At 38.7% G+C, this 24,174-nt stretch overlaps 1 protein-coding gene across 1 annotated transcript in view; it reads left to right on the top strand.

Annotated features, from left to right (window-relative positions):
• The window catches only part of LOC126470717 (P-selectin-like), an 86,832-nt gene that overhangs the window by 50,437 nt on the left and 12,221 nt on the right, over positions 1-24,174 (top strand). The window contains exon 9 of the mRNA XM_050098720.1: positions 21,524-21,729. Within this exon, the coding sequence (XP_049954677.1) occupies positions 21,524-21,729 (206 nt within the window). The remainder of the gene's footprint in view (positions 1-21,523; positions 21,730-24,174) is intronic.

Here is a 24,174-nt window from a genome sequence, read left to right as displayed (position 1 = left end):
CAATTTCATCAATTGCCATTTCAGTGAAAAGCTCATTTTGGCATGAAATTGATCTTGTCTACTATCTTTCTACATATTAAAATGGGTTATGTATGCTTGCATCATGCTGTCATTTTTACATGCAGACATGTCTCAATTATGGTATTCCAGCTCAATTTGCATATTCTTTACTTTTAATTCATGCTGTAGCATCTGAACCAGTTAAAACAGTGGCACAATATTTTGACCATGCTGGTAGTGGCTATAGTTCAACATAGTGCACATCTACGTCTGCATCTACATTTACATCTATACCTGAAAACCATCATGAGTGCGTAGCAGAGGGTATGTTCCACTGTACCAGGTATTAGGGTTTCTTTCCATTCCATTCACATATGGAGTACAGGAAGAATTATTGTTTGAATGTCTCTGTGCATGCAGCAATTATTCTAATCTTGTACTCACAATCCCTATTTTAGCAATACACAGGGGATTGTGGTATATTCCTAGAGTCATTATGTAAAGCCAGTTCTTGAAACTTTGTTAATAGACTTTCTTGGGATAGATTACATCTATATTCAAGAGTCTTCCAGTTCAGTTCCTTCAGCATCTCTGTGATGCTCTCCCATGGATCAAACAAACCTGCCACCATTCATGCTGTTCTTTTCTGCGTATGTTCAATATCTTCTGTTAGTCCTATTTGGTATGGGTCCCACACACTTGAGCAGTATTCTACAACTGGTCATGCAAGTGATTTGTAAGCGATCTCCTTTGTAGGCTGATTGAACTTTCCCAGTATTCTACCAATAAACCAAAGTCTATCACCTGCTTTACCCATGACTGAGCCTATGTGATCATTCAATTTCATATTCCTACAAACTATTACATCCAGGTATTTGTATGTGTTGACCCATTCCAACAGTGACTCATTGAGTTTATAGTCAAAGGATTTTTTTTTTTTTTTCATTTTGTGAAGTACACAATTTTACATTTCTGAAGATTTAAAGCAAGTTGCCAATCTTTCCATGACTTTGAAATATTATCAGTATCTGACTGAATATTTATGCAGCTTCCTTCAGAATCTACTTCATTAAAGATAACTGGATCATGTGCAAAAACTCTGAGGTTATTATTAATATTGTGTTCAAAATCATTAATATACAACACGAACAGCAAGGCTCCCAAAACATTTCCCTGGGACATACCTAAAGTTACTTCTACATCTGACGATGAACCTATATCCAAGATGACATGCTGTCTTCTACCAACCAAAAAGTCCTCAGTCCAGTCACAAATTTCACTTGATACCTCATATGACTGTACTTTTGTTAATAAGACTAGGTGTGGTACTGAGTTAAATGCATTTTGGAAGTCAAGAAATACTGCATCTACCTGACTGCCTGGATCCAAAGTGTTCAGTATATCATGTGACAAAAGTGAGAAATGGGTTTCACACGATCAATGTTTTCGGAATCCATGCTGGTTGGCACTGAGCAGGTCATTCTGTTCAAGATACCTCATTATATATGAGCTCAGAATATGTTCTAAGATTCTTCACCAAATCAATGTCAGGGATACTGGATGGTAGTTTTATGGATCACGTCTACTGCCTTTTTGTAGACTGATGTGATCTGTCCCTTTTTATGAGAACTGGGCATGTTTTTCTGTTTGAAGAGCCTATGATAGATGATAGTTAGAAGAGGGGCTAACTCAGCTGCAAATTCACTATAGAATGTGACAGAGATTTCATCAGGCCCTGGAGCTTTCTTTAGTTTTAATGATTTCACCTGTTTCTCAACATCACTGATTCCCCTGGGTCTTTATTTGTAAAGCAACAGTTGATAGTGTAGTTAAACACTCTAGCTTTTGCTTTGCTACCTTCAATTTCAGGTCCTGTCTCATTTGTTAAGGTCTGAACACTAACTTTGCTGCCACTAACAGCTTATCCATATAAGCAGAATTTCTTTGGGTTTGTGGAAGATCATTTGACAATTTTCTGCTATGGAAGTCATTGAAGACATCACACATAGGTGTCTTGACAGCCAAACATCATCTCTCTATCTATAGCCCTAAGTTTTGTTTTACCCCCATTATGCAGTAATCTCGGTTTCCTTAAAAGTTTCCATACAATGACTGTATACCACAGAGGTTTCCTCCCATTATGAACTGTTCTACTGTATACATATTTATCCAGTGCGTGGTCAACTATTCTTTTAAACTTGAGTCATAGTTCCTCTACAAGCTCCTGCCCTGTGCTAGTAGTTTCAAGTTCCTGGTTGAGATATGACCTACTGATCTTTTATCTAGCTTACTGAACGTATATATCTTCCTGTTTGTTTTATTTGCCCTTTGTACTTTGGTAATCACTGTTGCCACAACTGCATCATGGTAACTGATATCAATTTTGATGTGGACAAATATGTCCACATCAAAATTGATATCCGTTACCATGATGCAGAGGTCAGGTCTTTTTGTTGCCATTAGATCCAATAGAAGAACCTTCAACATCGCAGCGTAATATATTAAAAAACTAAAAACCCACCTCAATTGCGAAAAAAGCACCTAGTGTTAAATGTTAACCCAGGTTTTGGCGTAGATAACTACACCTTCTTCAGAACAACAATAAAACCAACATGTGCCTAAGAAGACCTTTGTCAATGATTAAAAGAACACCATAGCTGTACATAAACAGGTGGCAACGGTATCTATCCCTTACATAGGTAATATAAATTATAAATTGGGGCATTTACTCAGAGCCCATAATTTCAGAGTCGCCTATTCTACTAATAATGGTTTACATAGGAATTTAATTTCTCTCATTGCAGAGTAAGAGCGATACTCTTTCCCAATCAGGAGTATATAAAATTACATGCGGGGATTATCCAAAATTTTACATCAGGCAAACAGGGCGAGCTCTGGGTCTCAGGTATAAAGAACATATTCCTACTAGAAGCAGTGATGGTACTAAGGGCTCTACTTATGCGGAACACCTTGTGCAAATGGCTCATGCATCGAGCCCTCCAATTAATATCGAGTTACTTCATGCCAAGGTTAAGGGCTTAAAACTGGATGTTTTGGAAGAAATGCAGATCTTTAACCATCTGCAACATGTTAAAGACAATATCCTCAATGACCAACTCCTACTAAGAAATATAAAAATTTTTGATGGTTTTGCACCTTTACTTTGTTCTTCATACTTGTAAGTCTGATGATCTGGGGATTTGAGGATTATCACATGTGCCCGCTGATTGGCGAGTGCGGTTGGTCAAGCTGTTCATCTTCTTTCTTTTTATTCTCATTTTCCTTTTATGATGAAGGTGATTTTAGCCCATTGAACACCTCACGTTTTATCCCTATATCTTTATTACCATGATGTCTTTAGATTACATCTCCTCTCAGCCCCCCCCCCTCCCCCCCACACAAGGCTAACTACTGGCTTTAGGTATAGTTTTTAAGAGTTCGTCCTGTTGTCATAGGTAGCTTCATATATAAGTTTCTTTACTAGCATAAGCAACCATGTGCAGTTATTTTTAGGTTTCATCTCCTATTTAGCTCGTCACTTGTTCTGTCCATTTCATTTTTTGATATACATTGATCCACTGCTGGGAATATATGGGCTATTTAGGCCCGACCCATGTATAAACTTTCTCGTATTCATATGCGCATGCGCATTCAAGTAACTTCCCTTGTCTTGCACATGTGCATAGAGAGCGGGTCAGGCTTGTAAGTGAGCGACCGTTTGTAGCTGCAGTTTATGGTGGGTCGTGGGCCATCGAACATAGGCTGGTGTGAGGTGGAGCATACACCATTAAGTTAAGTAGTGGTTTTGACTTTGTACATATGTACTGTTTGTGTTTTCCTTTTCTTTTTCGTTTATAAATGTATAGCTACGATGTTCTTTTAATCATTAACAAAGGTCGTCTCAGGAACTTGTGGGTTTTATTGTTGTTCTGAAGAAGGTGTAGTTATCGATGCCTAAACCTGGGTTAACATTTAACATTAGGTGCTTTTTTCGCAATCGAGGCGGGTTTTTAGTTTTTTAATAGATCCAGTATATTGAAATCATGAGTCAGATTCCTAACTATCTGCTCTATGTAGTGTTTGGAGAAGACATTTAATAATGTTTCACAGGATGTCTTACCACACCCATCACTATCAAAACTGTAATTTTCCATTTAATTGTTGGGTGATTTAAGTCTCCATTGATGATTACAGAATGATTGGAGAACTGAGTTCACTTTTATCTAAAGTTTTTGGTTACGTCAGGAGATGAGTCCAGTGAGCTATCAGAAGGGCCAAATTATCATTTTATGTCCACCTCCGATACTGAGTCTCACATGAAACTTCAGTTTCCACGTTGGTGGATTTGAGTTTCTTGTCTACTGTGATAAATGCACCACCTCCATTTCCTATTTGCCTATCCTTTTGATAAACACATAAATTTTACCCATAAGTCTTGAAGCTATCAATGTCAGGTTTCGGCCAGCTTTCTGTACTTGCTTCTGTGTTTCACTGCTTTTTATGAGTACTTCATACTCTGCCACTTTGTTGTGAATGCTTAGGCAGTTTACAATTACAATTTTAATATTCTCACCTGTGGGAGGTATTTCTTTTGATCTTACACTGATACTTCTGGGTTTCTATAGCTATCATTATCTGGATTTGGTGGAGACTTACATAATCCAAAAAACCTTTGTGTGTACTCCACACACAGTTGTGCACATTGGACCCATTTATGTGGACGCTACAGTTCTCAACCTTATAGTGCAAGTCCAGGAAGTTGCAGCTTAACTTGTCGCAGAACCTTTGAAGTCTCTGGTTCAGTTCTTACACTTGACTAAGAACCAAAGGGTGATGATCAATTCTGGGGTAAATGCTGAAAATTGTGATTTTCATTGAAACTCCATGCACAAGGCTGGTCTTCTCAACCTACTGTGCCAGTCGCTGGGATGACCCAAGTATGACCTCAGAGACCAGATGACAGGTATCATTTGTTCCAATGTGCATCACAGTCTGCAGTTGGTTGCACCCTGTTCCCTCAATAGCTGCTGGAATAGCCTCTTCAACAAGCTGAATGAGGCCACCAGGCATACAAACTGAATGCATCCACTGTCCTGTCCCTTTCTGCCATTTCCGTAAGGGGTACCATCATTCACCATATGTTTGAACTGCCAATGATTAATAGACTTTTACCCTTTTGTGTCTGCCTCCTCTTGACACCGGACAATACAGGTGTCCACAAAATACGTTAAGTGAGTCCTGCTGGCTCAGTTTCTGTTTCAGTGAAAGACAGCACCTCAAACTAGTTGGTTAGGGGGATCAATACAACACCCTGAGTCCTCTCTGCTCCCTGCCCATCTCTCATAGGATGCCTAGATCTACCATTGACATACCACTTGCAGTCAAGTGAATGATCCTGTACTTTATGCAGAGGAGATAGGATTCACAGGAAAGGATAGAACTTGAGGTACCTCTGGTACCAGTATCACAGGTGCATGACTCTCAGGAGCTCTTCCAATGCACTGATTCACAGCAGCAGCTAGTTGTTTGACAGTAGCCAGGGCAATTCCCAGCTGCTTATGAGCATCAACCATCTCATCTCTGTCTTTGCATGGACATAACAGAAATTAAAGTTTTACTCATTTGTCTAATATTACATTTAGTTTATTCATCACAACTTTGCCAACTTTCCTTGTACAGACTCTTGTGAAATGTTGTTGAGCTCATTTAATTGACATGAATCAAAATGTGTGTTCATATTTTCCATTGGATTTATGAATTATCTATAACTTGATTCCTGCTGTATGCAATGGCCAGCACTCTCAGAGCCTGCTGCTACTAATGGTCAAATTGTCTGAAGGTTTTCCATAATCCATGCATACCAAATCCCACCTTCTTCTCCCAGATAGCCCTCCTTGGCATGAAAATATCAAACCTGCATTCTAGTAATCTCCCTTGATTACACTAAGCTCCATCTTTCACCCCTTTGTGCAGACCTCCTGCTGCCAATTCAGTGTACACCTTTTCTGACAACACACGTTTCTTGGCTGCAATTCTTACCATCACATCACACACCACTACTTAACATTGCAGTTTCAATGGTAAGAAGTACCACATTCAGCATCTGTACAATGTGTTACCTTGCTTTTTACCCTCATAGGGATACCATCCTTCACCATACATTCATGGAGAACTTTACACTATCATGAGTTCTACATGTAAACTCTATTTCTCTGTCTTTCACAGAAAAGCCTGAAAAACTTAAGAAGCTAACATGACAGTGCATCCAAATTAAGATATGTTATGACACTAAGAAGAAAAATGTATCCATAAGTCGCCAATTTGAATTAAATTAAAAGTTGCTTACATCTAATGTACAAAGAAATCTCTGAAGTATATGTTCCCCACACATCAACTGCAGCTTATTTCTGAAAGAAAAATATCCCTTCCTCTCATTCAGTGCCCCTCAAAACATATACCATCGTCAGTCTTTTGAGCATTATTCACATATCTGTCCTCTGGAATAGTACCATTACCACCTTATTCTACACACTAATTAAATAAGATTAATGTACTTACAAATTATACACAAAAAACCTCCAAGTAAATAAAAATTTGCATGCTCCCACTGAACCATTATAACGTTAAAACACAAAGGGCCACATTATAAGGGGCTCTTTTCTCACTTAACACATTTTTGAATTGCGCTCTCAGGTGCTCTCTCTCTCTCTCTCTCTCTCTATCAGGTCTTTACGGTTAATAACCTCCTTAAATTTGGTTAGGAAGTCAATTCCTAAAATACATCCTTAATCAGTCCACAAATCACAAATTACTGTACAGTCTACATGTAACACAGAGTTCAAAAATGGCTCTGAGCACTACGGGACTTAACTTCTAAGGTCATCAGTCCTCTAGAACTTAAAACTACTTAAACCTAACTAACCTAAGGACATCACACACATCCATGCCCGAGGCAGGATTCGAACCTGCAACCGTAGTGGTCACGCAGTTCCAGACTGTAGCGCCTAGAACCGCTCGGCTATCCCGGCTGGCAACACAGAGTTCTCATAATAAAAATGCAACATGATCTTCTTCTTCAGTGGCTTACTAAAATCCCCAATCTTCATTTCATTTTGACTTCCATCAAAGGTAACTGTATAATCTTTGCTTTCTTCAGTCAAGAAATGCTTCAGCTGGAGTCAATATAAAACTTCCAGAACCCCACATTCACATTAATCACAGATTGCTTCCCTCGTTCGTTCTCCTTCTCCTAATAAATACTACCCTATCTCTCAACATTTGCTGACAGCTTTTGTTATGCAAATGTAAATTTCTGAAAGTGCTTCCTCTTCTGGAAGTTACTAAGACATTCTCACTGCTCCTTTTCACATATTAAGCTATCAGTCTCCTGACATATTTTAAATTTATTATATTTCCACCAAAAAGTTGGAGGAAACCGTGCGGTTATGCTTAAGCACTCCAGTCTGGCAAACTGAAATGACTTTCCTTCATTTCCAGCCATTCTAAATTAACATCCGCATCCAATCACCTGCTAATCACCCTTCACAGAAACAAATGTGCTGATCCAATATCCTAGTGCAATGATCTCAGTAGTTTTTATCTCATTTACTACCTTTACTTCCATCAATTCTTCTGCTGCATTATTCTTAACACTCTCACTATAAGTCAACTTAAATTCATCATCTGCACCTAACAGTACCCCACTTCTTAATGAATCTCCATGATTCATATTAATATACTGTTATATAGGCTACTGTCATTGCTATCATTTTCAGATTTCACAACATAACCTCCTCTCATTTCAGTTAGTTCTGTGTCACTCTCTGCCTCAAAACCATTAATTATAATAAGCTTGATTTACAAAATCTTCTTCCTTTGTTGATTCCTTGAATAAGTCACTGATATCAGTCACCTCCTTGTCTGACTCACATGTACAGCTTGTTTTCCACCTTGTGTTAGTGCACACGCTCCAGCTATCCCAAAACTCATTGTTGTTCAAGACTGCATAAGTCATAAATATCTTAAGTGTCTTTGGTTACTTATTTTCTTTTTGCTATTGTACACATAGAACTCATCACCTGATTTATCACCATGTTTTGTGTCTCTGGGCATCAGATGTGATGCATCTCATTTTCCCATATTCCGATTATTTTGAGGTCTTCTGTTTCTAAATCTCTCAAGTTGTTGCAGTTGCTCCAATCCACGGACATGATTATTGCCATCTGTATTATATTTGTTACCAAACTATTTTTGGCTCTTTCGACATCCCTCCTCATGCCAGTTCTCTATATTCATTTTCATTGTCTGTCATTATTTTGTTTACCTCCACTATCTGTTCACCGTACAATATACCATGTGACTTGTAATGCCTGGCATCATCAAGGTTTTCCAAGGAACCCAAAAATTAATTCAGTGTATTAATTGGGCTGGGTACTTAGTCCCATTCTAAACTCTTAGATAGCCTTCTATTCTGATATGGTAGCTCCACAAGTGCCTATCAGAATTATTTAATTTATACAGTTTATGCACGAAAAAGTCTTTAATCATGTGTTGTCCTGGACTATACATAAGATCATTAAAAATCATTTTGCAGCTTAGTTTGTCGCATTATCAGCCAGGATTTATTTAAAAAGCATGTTTAGTTGCTGCAAAACTCATAAGTTTCAATATTTTAATTCTCGCTTGATGTGATAGACTGACCAACTGCCTTTTTATGTATTGGACTTTAGGAGTATGTGATATTCTTGGCAGAAAATTGCTGTTACAGGTTGCTAAGAAGTCAACAGTGTGATTCCATCTCTCCCCTATAAAACATTTTCCACTAACATATACATACTTACTCACGCCTGCAAACTTAACAACTTGTCCTGTTAATAATGATTCAAGGGTAGTTTTCAATTCCAAAAGCTGCTGTTCGGGGAGTGCAGCTACCCCATTCTGCTCTAAATGGCACCTATGATTTTTCAGTTCCGTGGTAGGACTATCCTGATTTGCTGTCCGCCCCAGTAGCTGAGTGGTCAGCGCGCCAGACTGTCAATCCAAAGGGCCCGGGTTCGATTCCCGGCTGGGTCAGAGATTTTCTCCGCTCAGGGACTGGGTGTTGTGTTGTCCTAATCATCATCATTTCATCCCCATCGACGCCCAAGTCGCCAAAGTGGCGTCAAATCGAAAGACTTGCACCAGGCGAACGGTCTACCCGACGGGAGGCCCTCGTCACACGACATTTCATTTTTTGCATATGAGCATATAGAAAGCAACAGAAGACTGATTTTTGAGAGTGGTTTTCTGTTGCACAATTGTCTCTACCTTTAGCTCTAAATCTTGTCCCACATTTGTTAATTGAACCAGTAAAATCTCTCTGACATCATCAATCTTAGTATGACGAACACACACACACACACACACACACACATTAAGTACAAAATCAGTATTATTTCACTAAGCTTTATCCCTAAGAGGGCTTGCACTACTTGCAGTAGCTGCACTGTCTTGTTTAAAGTCTTTTGTATCTCAAATGTCCTAAAAATTTTGCTTCTGAACAGAAGCAATGATCTAATAAGACTGTCCGCTGTTTAAAAAAAAATTGTGGGAATTCTGATATTATTTTTACCTTATGTGGAAGACTATTGTAAATTTGCATAGCACTATTTATAATGGAAGTTTTATAAGCTGATGTCCTTCTGACTTGAGATGAATCTCTTCCTTTCGTCTTGTGTCTTGCTCAGGGGTAATAAAATTTTTATTTCTATCTTATTAATTCTTTGTAACATATTTGCATATTTATACTATATATTACCTATTTAATTAACCTATTATACATTACTTTTTCTTTGATTTTACTAAAGCCTGATAATAAGGTAATTGGACAATAGTTGTCTATATTTCATTTGTCGCCTTTCTTAGTAACAGGAATTACTTTAGCAATTTTTATTCAGACAATAAATGTACCTGTCAGAAAAGATGAGTTGATTATATTTGCAAGAGGCAGTGAATTGCTTGTAACACATTGCTTTATGATGTAATCTGGAATACCATCTCTTCCTGACAACATTTGTTTGGGAGTTGATGCAACACAGATGATACAATAAGTTAATATCGGTGTGAACTGTTGCTAGAAGAAGAGCCAGTTATTCTGTGTACTTCATGTAGAATGAAGTTGATGTTGCATCTAGATCAATGCCTTTTTCTCTATCAAGTATCTTCAATTGCTTTCCAGTTGTGTTCAAAATGGCTCTGACAAGGGAACCTCCCCATCGCACCCCCCTCAGATTTAATTATAAGTTGGCACAGTGGATAGGCCTTGAAAAACTGAACACAGATCAATCGAGAAAACAGGAAGAAGTTGTGTGGAACTATGAAAAAAATTAGTAAAATATACAAACTGAGTAGTCCATGCGAAGATAGGCAACATAAAGGCCACTGGGAGTCAAGCAGTGCCGTGGTCCCGTGGTTAGCATCAGCAGCTACGGAACGAGAGGTCCTAGGTTCAAGTCTTCTCTCGAGGGAAAAGTTTAATTTTTTATTTTCAGTTTATTTGACAAACTCTTATGTTTTCATCACTTTTTTTGGGAGTGATTATCACATCCACAAAAAAACCTAATTCGGGCAAGGTTGGAAGAATCTTTTTACCCATTCGCTAAGTGTACAAGTTAGGTGGGTCGATAACATATTCCTGTCATGTGACGCACATGCTGTCACCAGTGTCATACAGAATATATCAGACGTGTTTTCCCGTGGAGGAATCGGTTGACCTATGACCTTGTGATCAAATGTTTTCGGTTCCCATTGGAGAGGCACGTCCTTTCGTCTACTAATCGCATGGTTTTGCAGTGCGGTCGCAAAACACAGACACTAAACTTATTGCAGTGAACAGAGTCATCAATGAACGAACGGACAGATCATAACTTTGCGAAAATAAAGAAAGTAAAATTTTCATTCGAAGGAAGACTTGAACCCAGGACCTCTCATTCCGCAGTTACTCACGCTAACCACGGGACCACGGCGCTCCTGAACTCATGCTCTTTTTGATGTTGCTTTATCTTGCACATGGACTACTCAGTTTGTATATTTTACTATTTTTTCACGGTTCCACACAACTTCTTCCTGTTTTCTCGATTGATCTGTGTTCAGTTTTTCAAGGCCTATCCACTGTGCCAACTTATAACTAAATCTGAGGGAGGTGCAATGGGGAGGTTCCCTTGTGAGCACTATGGGACTTAACTGCTGTGGTCATCAGTCCCCTAGAACTTAGAACTACTTAAACCTGACTAACCTAAGCACATCACATACATCCAAGCCCGAGGCAGGATTCGAACCTGCACCATAGCAGTTGCGCCGTTCCAGACTGTAGCGCCTAGAACCGCTCAGCCACTCCGGCCGGCTCCAGTTGTGTGATAATTTATTTCTATGTCTGTCATTTATGTATTCTTGTAATAATCAAGAATAGGAACTTTGTTCTGATCCTCTTCAGTAAGGCAATTTTAAAAGATAGGACTTAGTATTGCAGTTTCCACATCAGGCCTAACAATCTTTTGGTGCAACCATGATCAGTAAGAATATTTACAAACAACTTTCATTCATTAGTTGATATTATGCAGATGCAAAATTTCTTGTCTTGTTCTGACAACTCATCAGTTGATAAGTAACATTGTACATTACTGATTAGCTATCCTTACAATGGTTTTTGGCTTCCTACAGCCTTTGTCTGCTGTCAAGGATTTGGTTTCATTTTGATCTCCCTTGAAGTAGTCATGTCTCCCGTATGGTAGGCATGCCATGTGATATAATATGCCACAAAAAGTGACCACCACAGCCTGAGCACCTCACTTGGCATTCATCACACATTATGCTGCTCACTCATTATCCACTAGATTGCCCTATTGACAACAATCCATGTGCCACCTTGTTCCTGTTATTGGAACTTATATGGATTGACTGTGAGCTTTCTATTGACATTTTGCTGTGAACTGGTTTACAGAGAGTTATTTTCTCCTGGCAACTGTACTGCCTCTTTACATGTGTTACATGTATTACTGACTACAGTGACTTTCATGTGTTTTAGAGAAAACATGACTTAGGGGCAATATCTATTTTGCTGTTTAGCATGAACAGATTTTGCGAAATTGTGGGAAACCTAGAAAAGGATAGCCAGACATGAATCAGAATTCTGTACTTTCTGAACTTTCCTGTTCAGCGCACAAATATCAGCTTATACAAAGCATGTTTTTTAAGTAAGGTCTGTTTTATTGTAGACACTAGTAGTTTGTGTGTATTCCACAACGAGTGCATGCATTGTGTACCAGCATGCATCGGGAACAACTGTGCTCGATTTCAGCTCTGTAGCTAACCTGTATGGTTCTGTTCTGTGCTTTCATAATGTTTAAGACTATGAACTCTCCCGCTGCATGTGAGGTTTTCTCAGTGATATGGTTTTTGTCAGCAAGGAAACTGTCTGCTGCAGAAATTGATCAACAGATTTGCGAAATGTACGGTGATACTATTATGAGTGAAAGCAAAGTGTGTAAGTGGGTACGAGAATTCAAAGCTGCCCATGACAACGTCCATGATGAGGACCGCTCCAGTTGCCCCTCTTTGATTACAGATGATTTGGCGGCGTTAGTTGAAGCGAGGATTCATGAGAACAGGTGCTTCACAATAACAGGTCTCTCAAACGAATTTCCTGACGTGCCAAGATCAATGCTTTACAACATCGTTTCTGAACACCTAAAGTTTAGGTGTGCGATGAAATTCTTGACTCGTTATCACGAAAAAGGTGACAGCTTCTTGAATTAGATCATAACTGGAGACAAAGCATGTGTTGCACATATCATGCCCGAATCGAAGCAACAGAGCATGGAATGGAGACACACACACTCACCTGTAAAGGTGAAGGCCAAACAGACTCTGTCCCAGTGCAAAATCATGGCTTTGGTGTTTTGGGATAGGCATGGTGTTTTGTTGGTAGACTTCATGCAATGAAGAACCATTATCAGTGCAGAAGCATACAGCCAAACCCTGAGAAAGCTAAGCAGAGTGATTCAAATCAAAAGATGAGGCATGCTGACAAAGGGAATTGTCCTTCTCCATGACAATGCAAGACCTCACACTGCAGGTCAGACCCATGATTTATTGGACAGTTTTGGCTGGGAAGTTTTAGACCAGCCACCCTGCAGTCCTGATCTTGTGCCAAGTGATTACCATCTGTTCCTCCACCTCAAACAACACCTCAGTGGCAACTGTTACAATGAGGACAACAATTGAAGAGGGTATTTTAAAATTGGTTGAGAAGTATGATACGTGTTTCAAAAAACTTGGCAACTATGTTGAAAAATAGGGTGAAGTATGTACTTTCTGAAAATAAATTTACTTTTTTGAAATAACCTTCATTGTGTACTTATGTTCAAACATACCTTACTTTAAAAAAAACACACCTCGTATAAACTACTTGGCCCAATTTTTTTAAAATTCCAGACAATTTCACAAAGTTTTCAACAGAAGTTTTAGAGAATTTAATTTTGGAAAAATGATGGTAGTAAGGTTAACTGAAACTGTATAGATGTGTCAGATAATTTGCTTTTATTTATACCATACCACATGTGAATTCACGTTAAACCAGGAAAATCAAAGCTCTGTGTTAAGGAAGTTGTACAGTGTACATGCAATTTCACAATACATTTCCAATAAATGTTCAAAAATGTCTCCACCGAGTTCAATGCATTTAGCTGCATTTGTATGAACAGATTTTGTTGCTCGTTTCAGTTTCACAGGGATGCTGTTAATTTCATCTTTCACATTCATAATATGAGCAAGAAATGCGCCACATGTATTGGCTTTGTCCTCATAAACTATGTCTTACATCCATCACCACACATAAAAATCGATTGGTATTAAATCGGGCGATTTCGGTGACCACAGACGTGTAGCACAATGACCAATCCATTTCTGGGGAAAATGTTCATTTAAACATGTAGTAACGGAGTTGGTGAAATGTGGAGGCATGGCATCATGTTGAAAATACTTTTGAAGTTGCATAGAAAGTGGAACATCCTTGAGCAAGCAGGCATTTCATCTTCAAAGAATTGTAAGTTTGTCTCACCAGTTAGATGTCCTGGGAAAATGAATGGTCCAATAAAGTGTGTGTTGATTATACCACCCCACATATTTATGCTAAATCACTGCTGAAAATTATGTTGCACTGTTGCATGTGGGTTTGCTTCAGGCCACACATGCTCGTTATGTAAATTGTTTATAGCATCTCTGTGCCTCATCAGTAAATAAAATATATTTGTGTAACTGCCAATTAGTATTTAACCAGTTACACAACTCCTAATGAAGGGCAGGATCTCCTGGATGAAAATGATGCCCCATTTGTTCATAGTAAGGATGCAGATTATTGTACTTCGGAGTATGCCATACCTTATATTGTGAAATGCTTAATCGTTGAGAGATACATCACGTACTGGTACCCAGGCTACATTGAACAGTGTATTCTAGGTAGAGAACCTGTCTCCCATAACATTCGAAACACTCCACTAATGCATTCAGAATCCTCTGAGTTGGATAATGTACGTGATATTCATTAACTTTAGCCATAGCATTACTATCACATTTGCCATAAATAAAGACTATAGGTGTGTTCTTCTGCCATAAATTTGAAAGGCATCCCTGTTTCATAAATAATCTACAAACTAAAACAGTTACTATGTCGTTTCACTTTAATACACTGTTGTTGTTATGTTCTTCCACTGAACAATGCACAAAACTAACTCATTTCAAGGTTAGAAGACGACTGAAACAACTCACCAATGGTTGCCAACAATGACATAAACGTTTCTACATTATTAATGGAAAGTAAACAAATTTACGTTTATAGTAATCTTTGCTTCTCTGGAGGTTCTGGAAAACTACTGCAGATACGTTTCTGGGACATGTTTCATTAGATTCACCAGACCAATAACAACAAAATAAATGGAAATTGTGCTTTAGTTAACTTTGTACAGTTTTTCAATGGCTTCATATTAACAAAGTTGCTAAATTTCAAGCAAAATCTTTTATTAGTCGTAGCTCCGTAACTAAACATTTGTGGACCTATGTCAATAAAGTTCTTCTGGGTTTGAGGCTACATTGTCATCTGTAAAATTTCAACGTTTTGGCAACTGCAACCCAAAAGTCAACGTTTACATTTGTGGACCTAAGTTTATGTGAACTTTTTTCTTTAGCTTTACTTGTAGAATAACACATTCAAATATTTGCATATCTTTGTGAATCACCCTGTGTGTATGTATATACATGGTGAGTCATCTAACATTACCGCTGGAAACACCCTCCAAACCACACTGAATAACCAATTCCACAGACCGAAAGTGAGGAGAAGGACTGGTGGAATTGGTTGATACAAACCATTGAGAAATGCACGGAAATAAGATTTTCAACACATACTTACAGTTTTTTGAAATGGAAACCTGTTCTTATTCTTAGCATAACTCAAAATAAAAACAAATACTTAATCAATGCCATTTGTTACAGTGTAAAATGTTAAGAACATCCAGTGCAATTTGTAACATAAAGTTGATGCTTGAAAACCTCAGATGTTCAGTCACATGTCGTAACAAAGAAGATCTGTAGAGGTATGTTTACGAAGACTACGATGTTTTTCAAGTTTGACTGCCTCAGTGTCTGCATGTAATACTTGCTGAACTAGTCCTTGTACTGAGAATAACTGTAGTATACTGTGCTACCAGACATCTGTGATAGTGCACTGTACTCAAGTAAGAACACAAGTATCCACAGTAGGAATGTGAGAAGGTCGCAAGTACAATGGTGTGCACAGTGTCATAAGCACTGTGAAAATGGTTTATTCTGGCTCTGAAAAGGCAGAGATGACACTCATGTTTGATGAGTGTAGGCAAAATGCAGCTGCAGCCTGCAGGTTGTATGCAGAAAGGTTCCCAGACATAGATCATCCAATGTGCCGCACATTTGAAAATATCTACAAACAGTTGTATGCAACAGGTATGGTCGTAACATGTGAAGGCATCCATAACAAACCCATCACAGGAGAAGCAGGCGCAGTTGGTGTGTTAGCTGCTGTTGCTGTTAACACACACGAGTTCATGTGAAATTGGTAGATGCAGTGCAATGAGTCAAAGTAGTGTAATGTGCATACTTCATCATCACAAATTATATCCATATCATGTGCTGCTGCATCAGGAATTACATGGAGATGACTTTAATAATCAACTGAATTTCTTTCAGTGGGCATTAACAGAGAATGCGTTGCAGTTCTACCAGTTTACCGATGATGCAGGTATCACATATCGTGGTGCAGTGAATTTACAAAACATGCATTGCTGGTTCATGGACAGTCCTTGCTGGCTTCGGCAGATAGAGTGACAGTGACCATGGAATGTAAATGTACGATGCGGAGTAATTGGTGACCATCTCATTGGTCCTCACTTCATTGAAGACACCTAAACAGCTGAAAAATATGTCAAGTTTCTACAAAATGATATGTCAACACTGCTAGAAAATATGTATAGACATATGTGGTATCAACATGATGGTGCTCCTGCACATTCTGCAATGAACAGTAGGCTGACCCTTGACAGAATGTTTGACAGGCATTTTGTAGGACGTGGTGGATGCATAAATTGTCCAGCCCGTTGTCCTGATCTTACACCTTTAGACTTCTTTCTGTGGGGTATGTTAAAGGAGAACGTGTATTGTGATGTGCCTACAGCCCCAGAGGATATGAAACATCATATTGAGGCAGCCTGTGGCATCATTACACCAGATGTATTGTGTCATGTAAGACATTTATTACACGGTACACTGCAAATGTGTGCAGCAAATGATGGGCACCAATTTGAACATTTATTGGCCTGAAATGTCAAGACACACTCCTTTACATTCTGTAATTGAAAAAAAGAAACAAATTTGTAAGTTTAACTACATTCTCATCTTAATGTACAATTTCTTCTATCAAAAAAGTACCATACAGTATTCTTCAGAGATAGAGACTAATAAAAATGTTAGCATGTGGACGTAACATGCTGTTCATGTCTCTTCTGTACCTACGTCACATCACTGTTCTTTTTGTAGCCCGAATAAATTCGGTTCTCTCTGATACACATGATTGAACTGCTGAGGAGTTACTCAAGTGCCAAATTCGTGCTACGAATTACTCTGGATGTTATTAACATTTTACAGTGCAACAAACAACATTGATAAAGTATTTGTTTCTATTTTCAGTTGTGCTAAAAATAATAACAGGTTTCCATTTTTAAAAACAACATAAGTATGTGTTAAAAATCATACTTCCACACATTTCTCAATGGTTTGTATTAACCAATTACACCAGCCCCTCTTCTCACTTTCTGTCTACAGAATTGGTTATTCAGTGTTTGTTGTTTGCGAGGTGTTTCCAGTGGTAATATTAGGTGAGATATTAGGTGAGGCACCGTGTGTGTCTATATATAGGTGTGTGTGTGTGTGTGTGTGTGTGTGTGTGTGTGTGTCTGTGTGTGTGTGTGTGTGTGTGAGTGTGTAGTTCAGCACCTATAGTTGCATGAAGTTATGATGGGTATCCTTCAAAATGGCATCTGCAGTGGAGATGAGTTCCAAGCATAGAACTGTCATTCAGTTTTATTTTTGCAGAAAACCAGGGCATCACATATATTACTAGGCACTTACAGAATGTCTACAGAGACCTGGCAGTGAACAAGAGCATGGTGAGTGATTGGGTGAGGCACCTGTCATCATTGCAACAAGATCACACAAACCTATCCAATCTCCCACATGCTGGCCATCCACACACAGCTGTGACTCCTGCAATGTGGGAACATGCAGACACTCTAATTCAAGGTGATTGATGCATCACAATCAAAGAGCTCACTACAAAATTGTATGCCTCTGTTGGTAGTGCTGGCAGACTTGTCTACCAGTTGGGGGACTCAAAGGTGTGTGCCTGTTGAGTTCCTCACCGTCTAACAGACGACCATATAGAGCAATGGAGGACCATTTGTGCAGAGCTGGTTGTCCATACAAGGCTAAATGTTGCAGGTTTTTGTTGTACATTGTCACAGCCAATGAAACATGAGTGTGTCACTTCAAACTGGAAACAAAACAGCAACCCCTGGAGTGGCACTGCACCACCACTCCTCCAAAGAAAAAGCTCAAAGCTGCACTCTCAGCTAGTAAAGTCATGGTGATGGTCTTCTGGGACTCCAAAAGGGTTTTCCATTTGATGTCCTCCCCCGTGGTGAAACTATCAGCTCTGAAGTGTATAGTGCTATCCTCAGGAAATTGAAGAAATGACTTCAGCATGTTCACCCCCGCCAAAATTCAAATGAACTTCTCCTTCCCCAAGTCAACATAGGGCTTCACACAAACCTGTACACTGATGAGGAGCTCACAAAACTTCATTGGACTGTTCTTCCTCATCCATCCTACAGCCTGGGTCTCCTACTTTCTACTTCTTGTTTGACCTAATGACTGATGCACTCCATAGGAAGCAGTTATGCATGATAAGTAGGTTACTGATGCAGTAAGACATTGGCTCTCATGTTAACCAGTAGAGTTGTATTGTGCAAGAGCTTCAAAAATCGAGCAAATCAGTAACATGTTGGTCCACCTCTGGCTCTTATGCAACCAGTTATTCAGCTTGATATTGATTGAAATAGTTGTTGAAAGTCCACCTGAGGAATATCATAGCAAATTCTGTCTAGTTGGCATGTTTGAGTGCCAAAATCCCGAGCTGGTCATCGGGGCTCAATTTGAGGTGGGGCTCACCACTGTCAATGAGACTGATATGTCTGGAGATGCCCCAGGCAGTGGCGGGATACCGTCCTGACGGTTGCTGCCATACAGCCTGACAACCAGGTGTGATGGTCTGAGGTGCTATTTCATTTCATAGCAAGGCTCCTTTGGTTGTCATCCACAGTGCCCTCACAGTGCAGCAGTATGTCAACAATAGTCTATGTCTCATTTTCTTGCCCTTCAAGGCAAGCTATCCTGGGCTTACATTTCAGCAAGATAATGCCCACTTACACATGGTGAGAGTTTCTCTTTATTCTTCATGAATATGTATTTATTTCTCAAGGTAGTCACCCTAGCAACAAACATATTTTTTCCAATGAGAGACCAGTTTGTTGATACTATCACTGTTGAATGTTTCACTTTGTTGATGGAGCCACAACCCCATCTCTGCTTGCAATGCTTCATCACTATCAAAGTGAAGTCCTCGAAGGTGTTCTTTAAGTTTTGGAAACAGATGAAAATTGGCTGAGGCCAAGTTAGGGCTGTACAGACATGACTTTGCCTGCTGATGGCATGGTCTTGACCATTTTCTAGTGTCTGTGATGCTTTGTGGTAGAAATCCATTGATGCTCTCTTGTTTTTGGGGTAAATGTGGTGAACTGAGCATTCATCACCTGTTAGAATTGTTAAAAAACACATTAGCACCACACTCAAAACTCAAAATAAATTGTTGACAGATACCGAATCTCCTCTGTTTCATGTCACGAGTGAGCACAGTTTTCTGGCTGCTCTTCTGCAACAATGGCTTGTATGCACTCTTGTCATACACCACATTTACCTGAGAGCTGTGTCCATGTTATCCAATGATTCTCTCTGATGAGATCATCATCCTGATTCTGATGAGTCTTGTAAACAGCCATCCAGTCATCCAGTCCAAGTTCTGTCTCACATGTTGAGGTCAGCACCACCATTTTCTTCATTACTAGCAAGAACAACCGAATGCTGCATATTGCTAATGTTGATACAATCATCACCATACACAGATTTCATTCTTCTGTGGACTTTAACTAGAGACACATTCTCCACAGTTAGAAACTTGGATACAGCACACCATTTCTCACACACTGACATAGCTTCATTAGATACTGTCATGTTACACACTAGACTTCAGAGAACTCCATGGCTGTGTGTTGCAACTTGTATTAGCGAAGTGGGAAAGTTGAATGAGTAATGTGCATGACATGTAATACCTCAACGAATATTGAGAACAAAATAAAAAATTCAGAGGCGTTACTTTTCAGCATGCCCACACACACACACACACACACACACACACACACACACACACACACTCTGTGTGTATATGTTGACTGGGACCTCCTCCTGAACCACTACATCAGTTTCAACTAAATTTGGTACATATACTGCTTGCTAGATGAGAATCAGCACTGTGGGGTTAGAATCTCCTAGCTCTGACAGCAGCAAAGATATGGGCATTGAAGTGTTTTCTGTGCCTGACAAATAAGCTGCCCTTAATGATATGCATGTTGTGCAGGTAGTATTGGTATGTCTCTTAGGGGCTGCACATTTGCATTGGCACGGATGAGCAGAGAGAGAAAAGGGGGGGGGGGGGGGAGATGGGTAGTGAGAGAGGGAGGAGTACGAGTTGGTCAGAGAAAGTGGGGAGATGGTCAAACAGAGAGGAGGAGGAAGTAATGGACAGAGAGAGAGGTGGGAAGATGATGTGGACAGAAAGAGTGGAGAAGAGGAAATGGACTCAGAGACAGGGGATGAGGAGATGGTCAGTGAGAGAAGGGGGAGGACATAGACAGAGAGGGAGGAGGAAATGGACGAAGTGAGGGAAGAGGAGGAAATGGATGGAGAGATGTGTAGGAGGAGATGGAAACAGAGAGCTGATGGAAGAAGGAGAGGAAAAGTGAGAGGAAGGTGGAGGTGACAGACAGAGAGAGGGAAAGCAGGAGAGATGTGCAGTATAAGTGCCATATGCGTATGCAGGAGACTCCACAAGTAAAGGGCTAGTATAAATAACAAGTGCTTCTAATATAAAAATTAGTTTTTGGCCTGATTTGCTCATGCAAGCTAATTCACTTGAAATTGAGGCTAATAAGGAAGATATATGCAGTGTCATTCATTAATGAATGCAGACAGCGCCTGTTTTATCAACTGCCAGTCAAGTGTTATCTTTACTACATATCAATTTTGATCATTTGATAATGTTATATTGTTCTGTCCATTTAATAACTCTGTAACATTTTGTAGGTGACTTTGTATTGAGCCTGTTTCCAGCATCTGATTGCTTTTGTTTATTTTCCCTTCATTAATTTCTCAATTCTGATTGTGCTCATTTCTCCTGAGAGCTGCAGAACATGATGAATGAACTAATCAAATGAACATGAAAACTCAGCCAAAAGGATGAAAATGAATCTGGTCCAGCAGACAGTGATGATCATCTACATTAGTATCAGTCCATTTCCTTCATCACAAGGGTAAATTTGCTACTGGCTAACTTCTGTGTTTAAGCCAACAGGCATTAAATAATTTTCACTCAGTTCATATAGTCATGAACAGTACACAATGTTAATGCATAAGCAACGTATGTGTGCATCCAATGTCTAGATGATGTGGGCAAAGTTTGTCTTTAACTTTATGTGACTGACATACAACATACATTGAAAAATGCACGTATCTTCAACTTTCAGTACTGTATAGCATTGTTTGTCATTGAAAATAATTGACTTTTTTTCAGGCTATCAGTAAATCGAACAGCAGGCTTGATTACATTCAGTAATGTTGCCGCAGTAGACATCCCACTACTCCAAACAGACACCTGTGTATTTGTTGACTCTGTTGGTCAGCTCATTTATGAAGGGGGTGGTACAAGTATCCTAGTGGCATTAAATCTGGCAATTGATGAAATACAAAGAAATGCAGCTAATGGTGCAACACTTGTATGTAAGTAGTTATGGTATTGTAAAAGAAAATATATTAATGCACAAACATTCTTCATTTATTTTCCTCTTATATTAGTCTTATGTGAGATTTACAGAAACATTTTATTTTGGTGCTTGAGGTATAATTCTCCTAAATTGTACCTCGTCAGTTACTGCACTTTTAAATTATGTGATGAATATAGCTATTAAGTCACATGATATGACATACAAAATCTTGATTAACCACATTAGTCTCTTCCCACTTTATCTCCAAAAGGTTTCTTATATTACTTGATAACAACAAAGTCTGAAAACAAGTCCTCTTTCACCTTGCTATATCTATTTTGTTAAATACTAGAAGCTGCCCATCTTTTTACTTTCTTGTATAGTTTTAAATGTAAGAGAAAGTAAATTTTAAGCATACCAGTAGTGTCAGTTAAGTTATTTTTATTTTTCTTTGCATGGAAATGTTTTCTGTGATAGTTTCATAATAAAGAGGTATTATCCAGTGAAATCAACTGAACCACTTCAGTTAATTTCTTAGCATTCTATGTTTGATATTCCCTTCAGTACTAGTCTTCCTAGTTATCCTTATTAAAATCTAAATTTTCTGTAGTTCAGATGACAGACCTAGAAAACTATGTCTGACAGATGTTTAGTGTGGTAACAAGGTTACTGAAAATGTAAACATATAGTGTCAAAACACAAAAAAAGATTATTGATTCAATCTAAAAATATAACAATAAACGTTTTATAAAATGAATGGCTTCTTAGACTTATAATGCATCCTTTTGTATGTCATTAGGATAAAAATACGAACTCTCAGGATAAAATTTGGTGTTTTAGTTTGAATCATTATGATAAAATGTAAATTTATTTATTTATATATGTCATCAGGATATATATGTGTAATTTACTTTACAGTTTTAACCATTTCCTTAAACTTATGTGATTAAACTGCAGATTTTAATTTTATAAACAACCAATTGTTCTTATAAAATAAGTAAAACAGTATATATGTGATATTCAGGGTGTTCTTTTTAAATGAAGATATTGAAATATTTCAAAAACTATACATCAGATCAAAAAAAGTTATAATTGCAATTTTATTGTCTTGGAGGGGGAATCCAATGATACCACACTCAACCCCCCACCCCACCCAATGCATAGGTGACAGGGGGCAACATTGAAATCTTCAATAGGAAGCCCCATGTTTTATTTGCAGATTACGATTCTATGTCAAAATCTACATACATTTAGTCTGAAGTATTTTCTTCATTTCACAACAGATGGCACTATAATTAAATGAATACAAATGGGTACACAATCATAATTTACTATATGCTTTTCAGTGGCCATTGAATATCCAACCTCCATGCTGTGAGGGTAGGAAGGCCAGTACTTCATAGCTCTTAATTGGAAACCCCATTCATAACATTGCATTACTTGAACATATCAAACAGGGGACTACTCAACACACCATTATGGCCTTGGCTCGAGGCAAATGCTGCTCTACTTTTCCAGTTAGAGTAAGAGGTCAAAAGTGGTATCACCTACTTCAGTATGCTTTGTGATCTGCTTTTCAAATGACCATACACAGTAAAGAAGCATATATGAAGGTATGGTCAGCACAGGTGTTTCTGATGGGTTGACTACATCTGCATGGCCTGTTGCCACTTGGTGGTACACCTTCTCTGTTAAATATTCCCACAGAAAGAAATTTGGCGGTATCAAACCTAGTTGCATAGTGAGCCAATTAATAGGGTAACCTCTGCTGATCTACTGACCAGTGCAAACACAATCTAATACCTACTGTGCTTCAATTACATAAGGCTCTGGCCAACCATCATGCTGAAACCACATACATTGTCAAATATCAAGGGCAACATCCTGCAGCAGTACCGGTAGTTTCTGTTCAAAAAATGATCAATATTTGTGTCCATTCAGTGTGCCATTGGTAAAATATTGACCAATGAGTTTTTTTCCCATGATGCCACACCATACATTAACCAACCAAGAACATTGATGGTCAACTTGCCATAACCAGTGAGGATCCTCTATGCTCCAGTAATGCATGTTATGCTGGTTAACACTACCAGGGTTTGTGAATGTAGACTCATCAAAAATAGTACCTTGGCAAAGCGCATGGGGGTCATTTGCATTTGTCAACATCCTCATTCACAAAACACTACCCGGTTAGGGAAATCAGTGCAATGAAGTTCTTGATGCAGTGATACATGGTATGGATGATACTTAATGACAATTCTGTACTGTGACAATACCAAGTACAGACATACCAGAATCACAGTGAAATAGCCTGGTGTTTGTCTGGATTGTGGTGCACTGCCACTAGTAAAGCTATTTCATTAGCTTCTCCTGTAACACAGTTACTTCATTTCCTTTTGCTGGTCTTTACTCTGCCATCATATATAAATGTACTCACAATCTTGTAAGAGAATAAATCAGA

This window comes from Schistocerca serialis, chromosome 3 (assembly GCF_023864345.2).
Source record: "Schistocerca serialis cubense isolate TAMUIC-IGC-003099 chromosome 3, iqSchSeri2.2, whole genome shotgun sequence".
Taxonomy (NCBI): domain Eukaryota; kingdom Metazoa; phylum Arthropoda; class Insecta; order Orthoptera; family Acrididae; genus Schistocerca; species Schistocerca serialis.
Note: the sequence above shows the minus strand (reverse complement) of the source record. Positions and strands in the feature narration are given on the sequence as shown.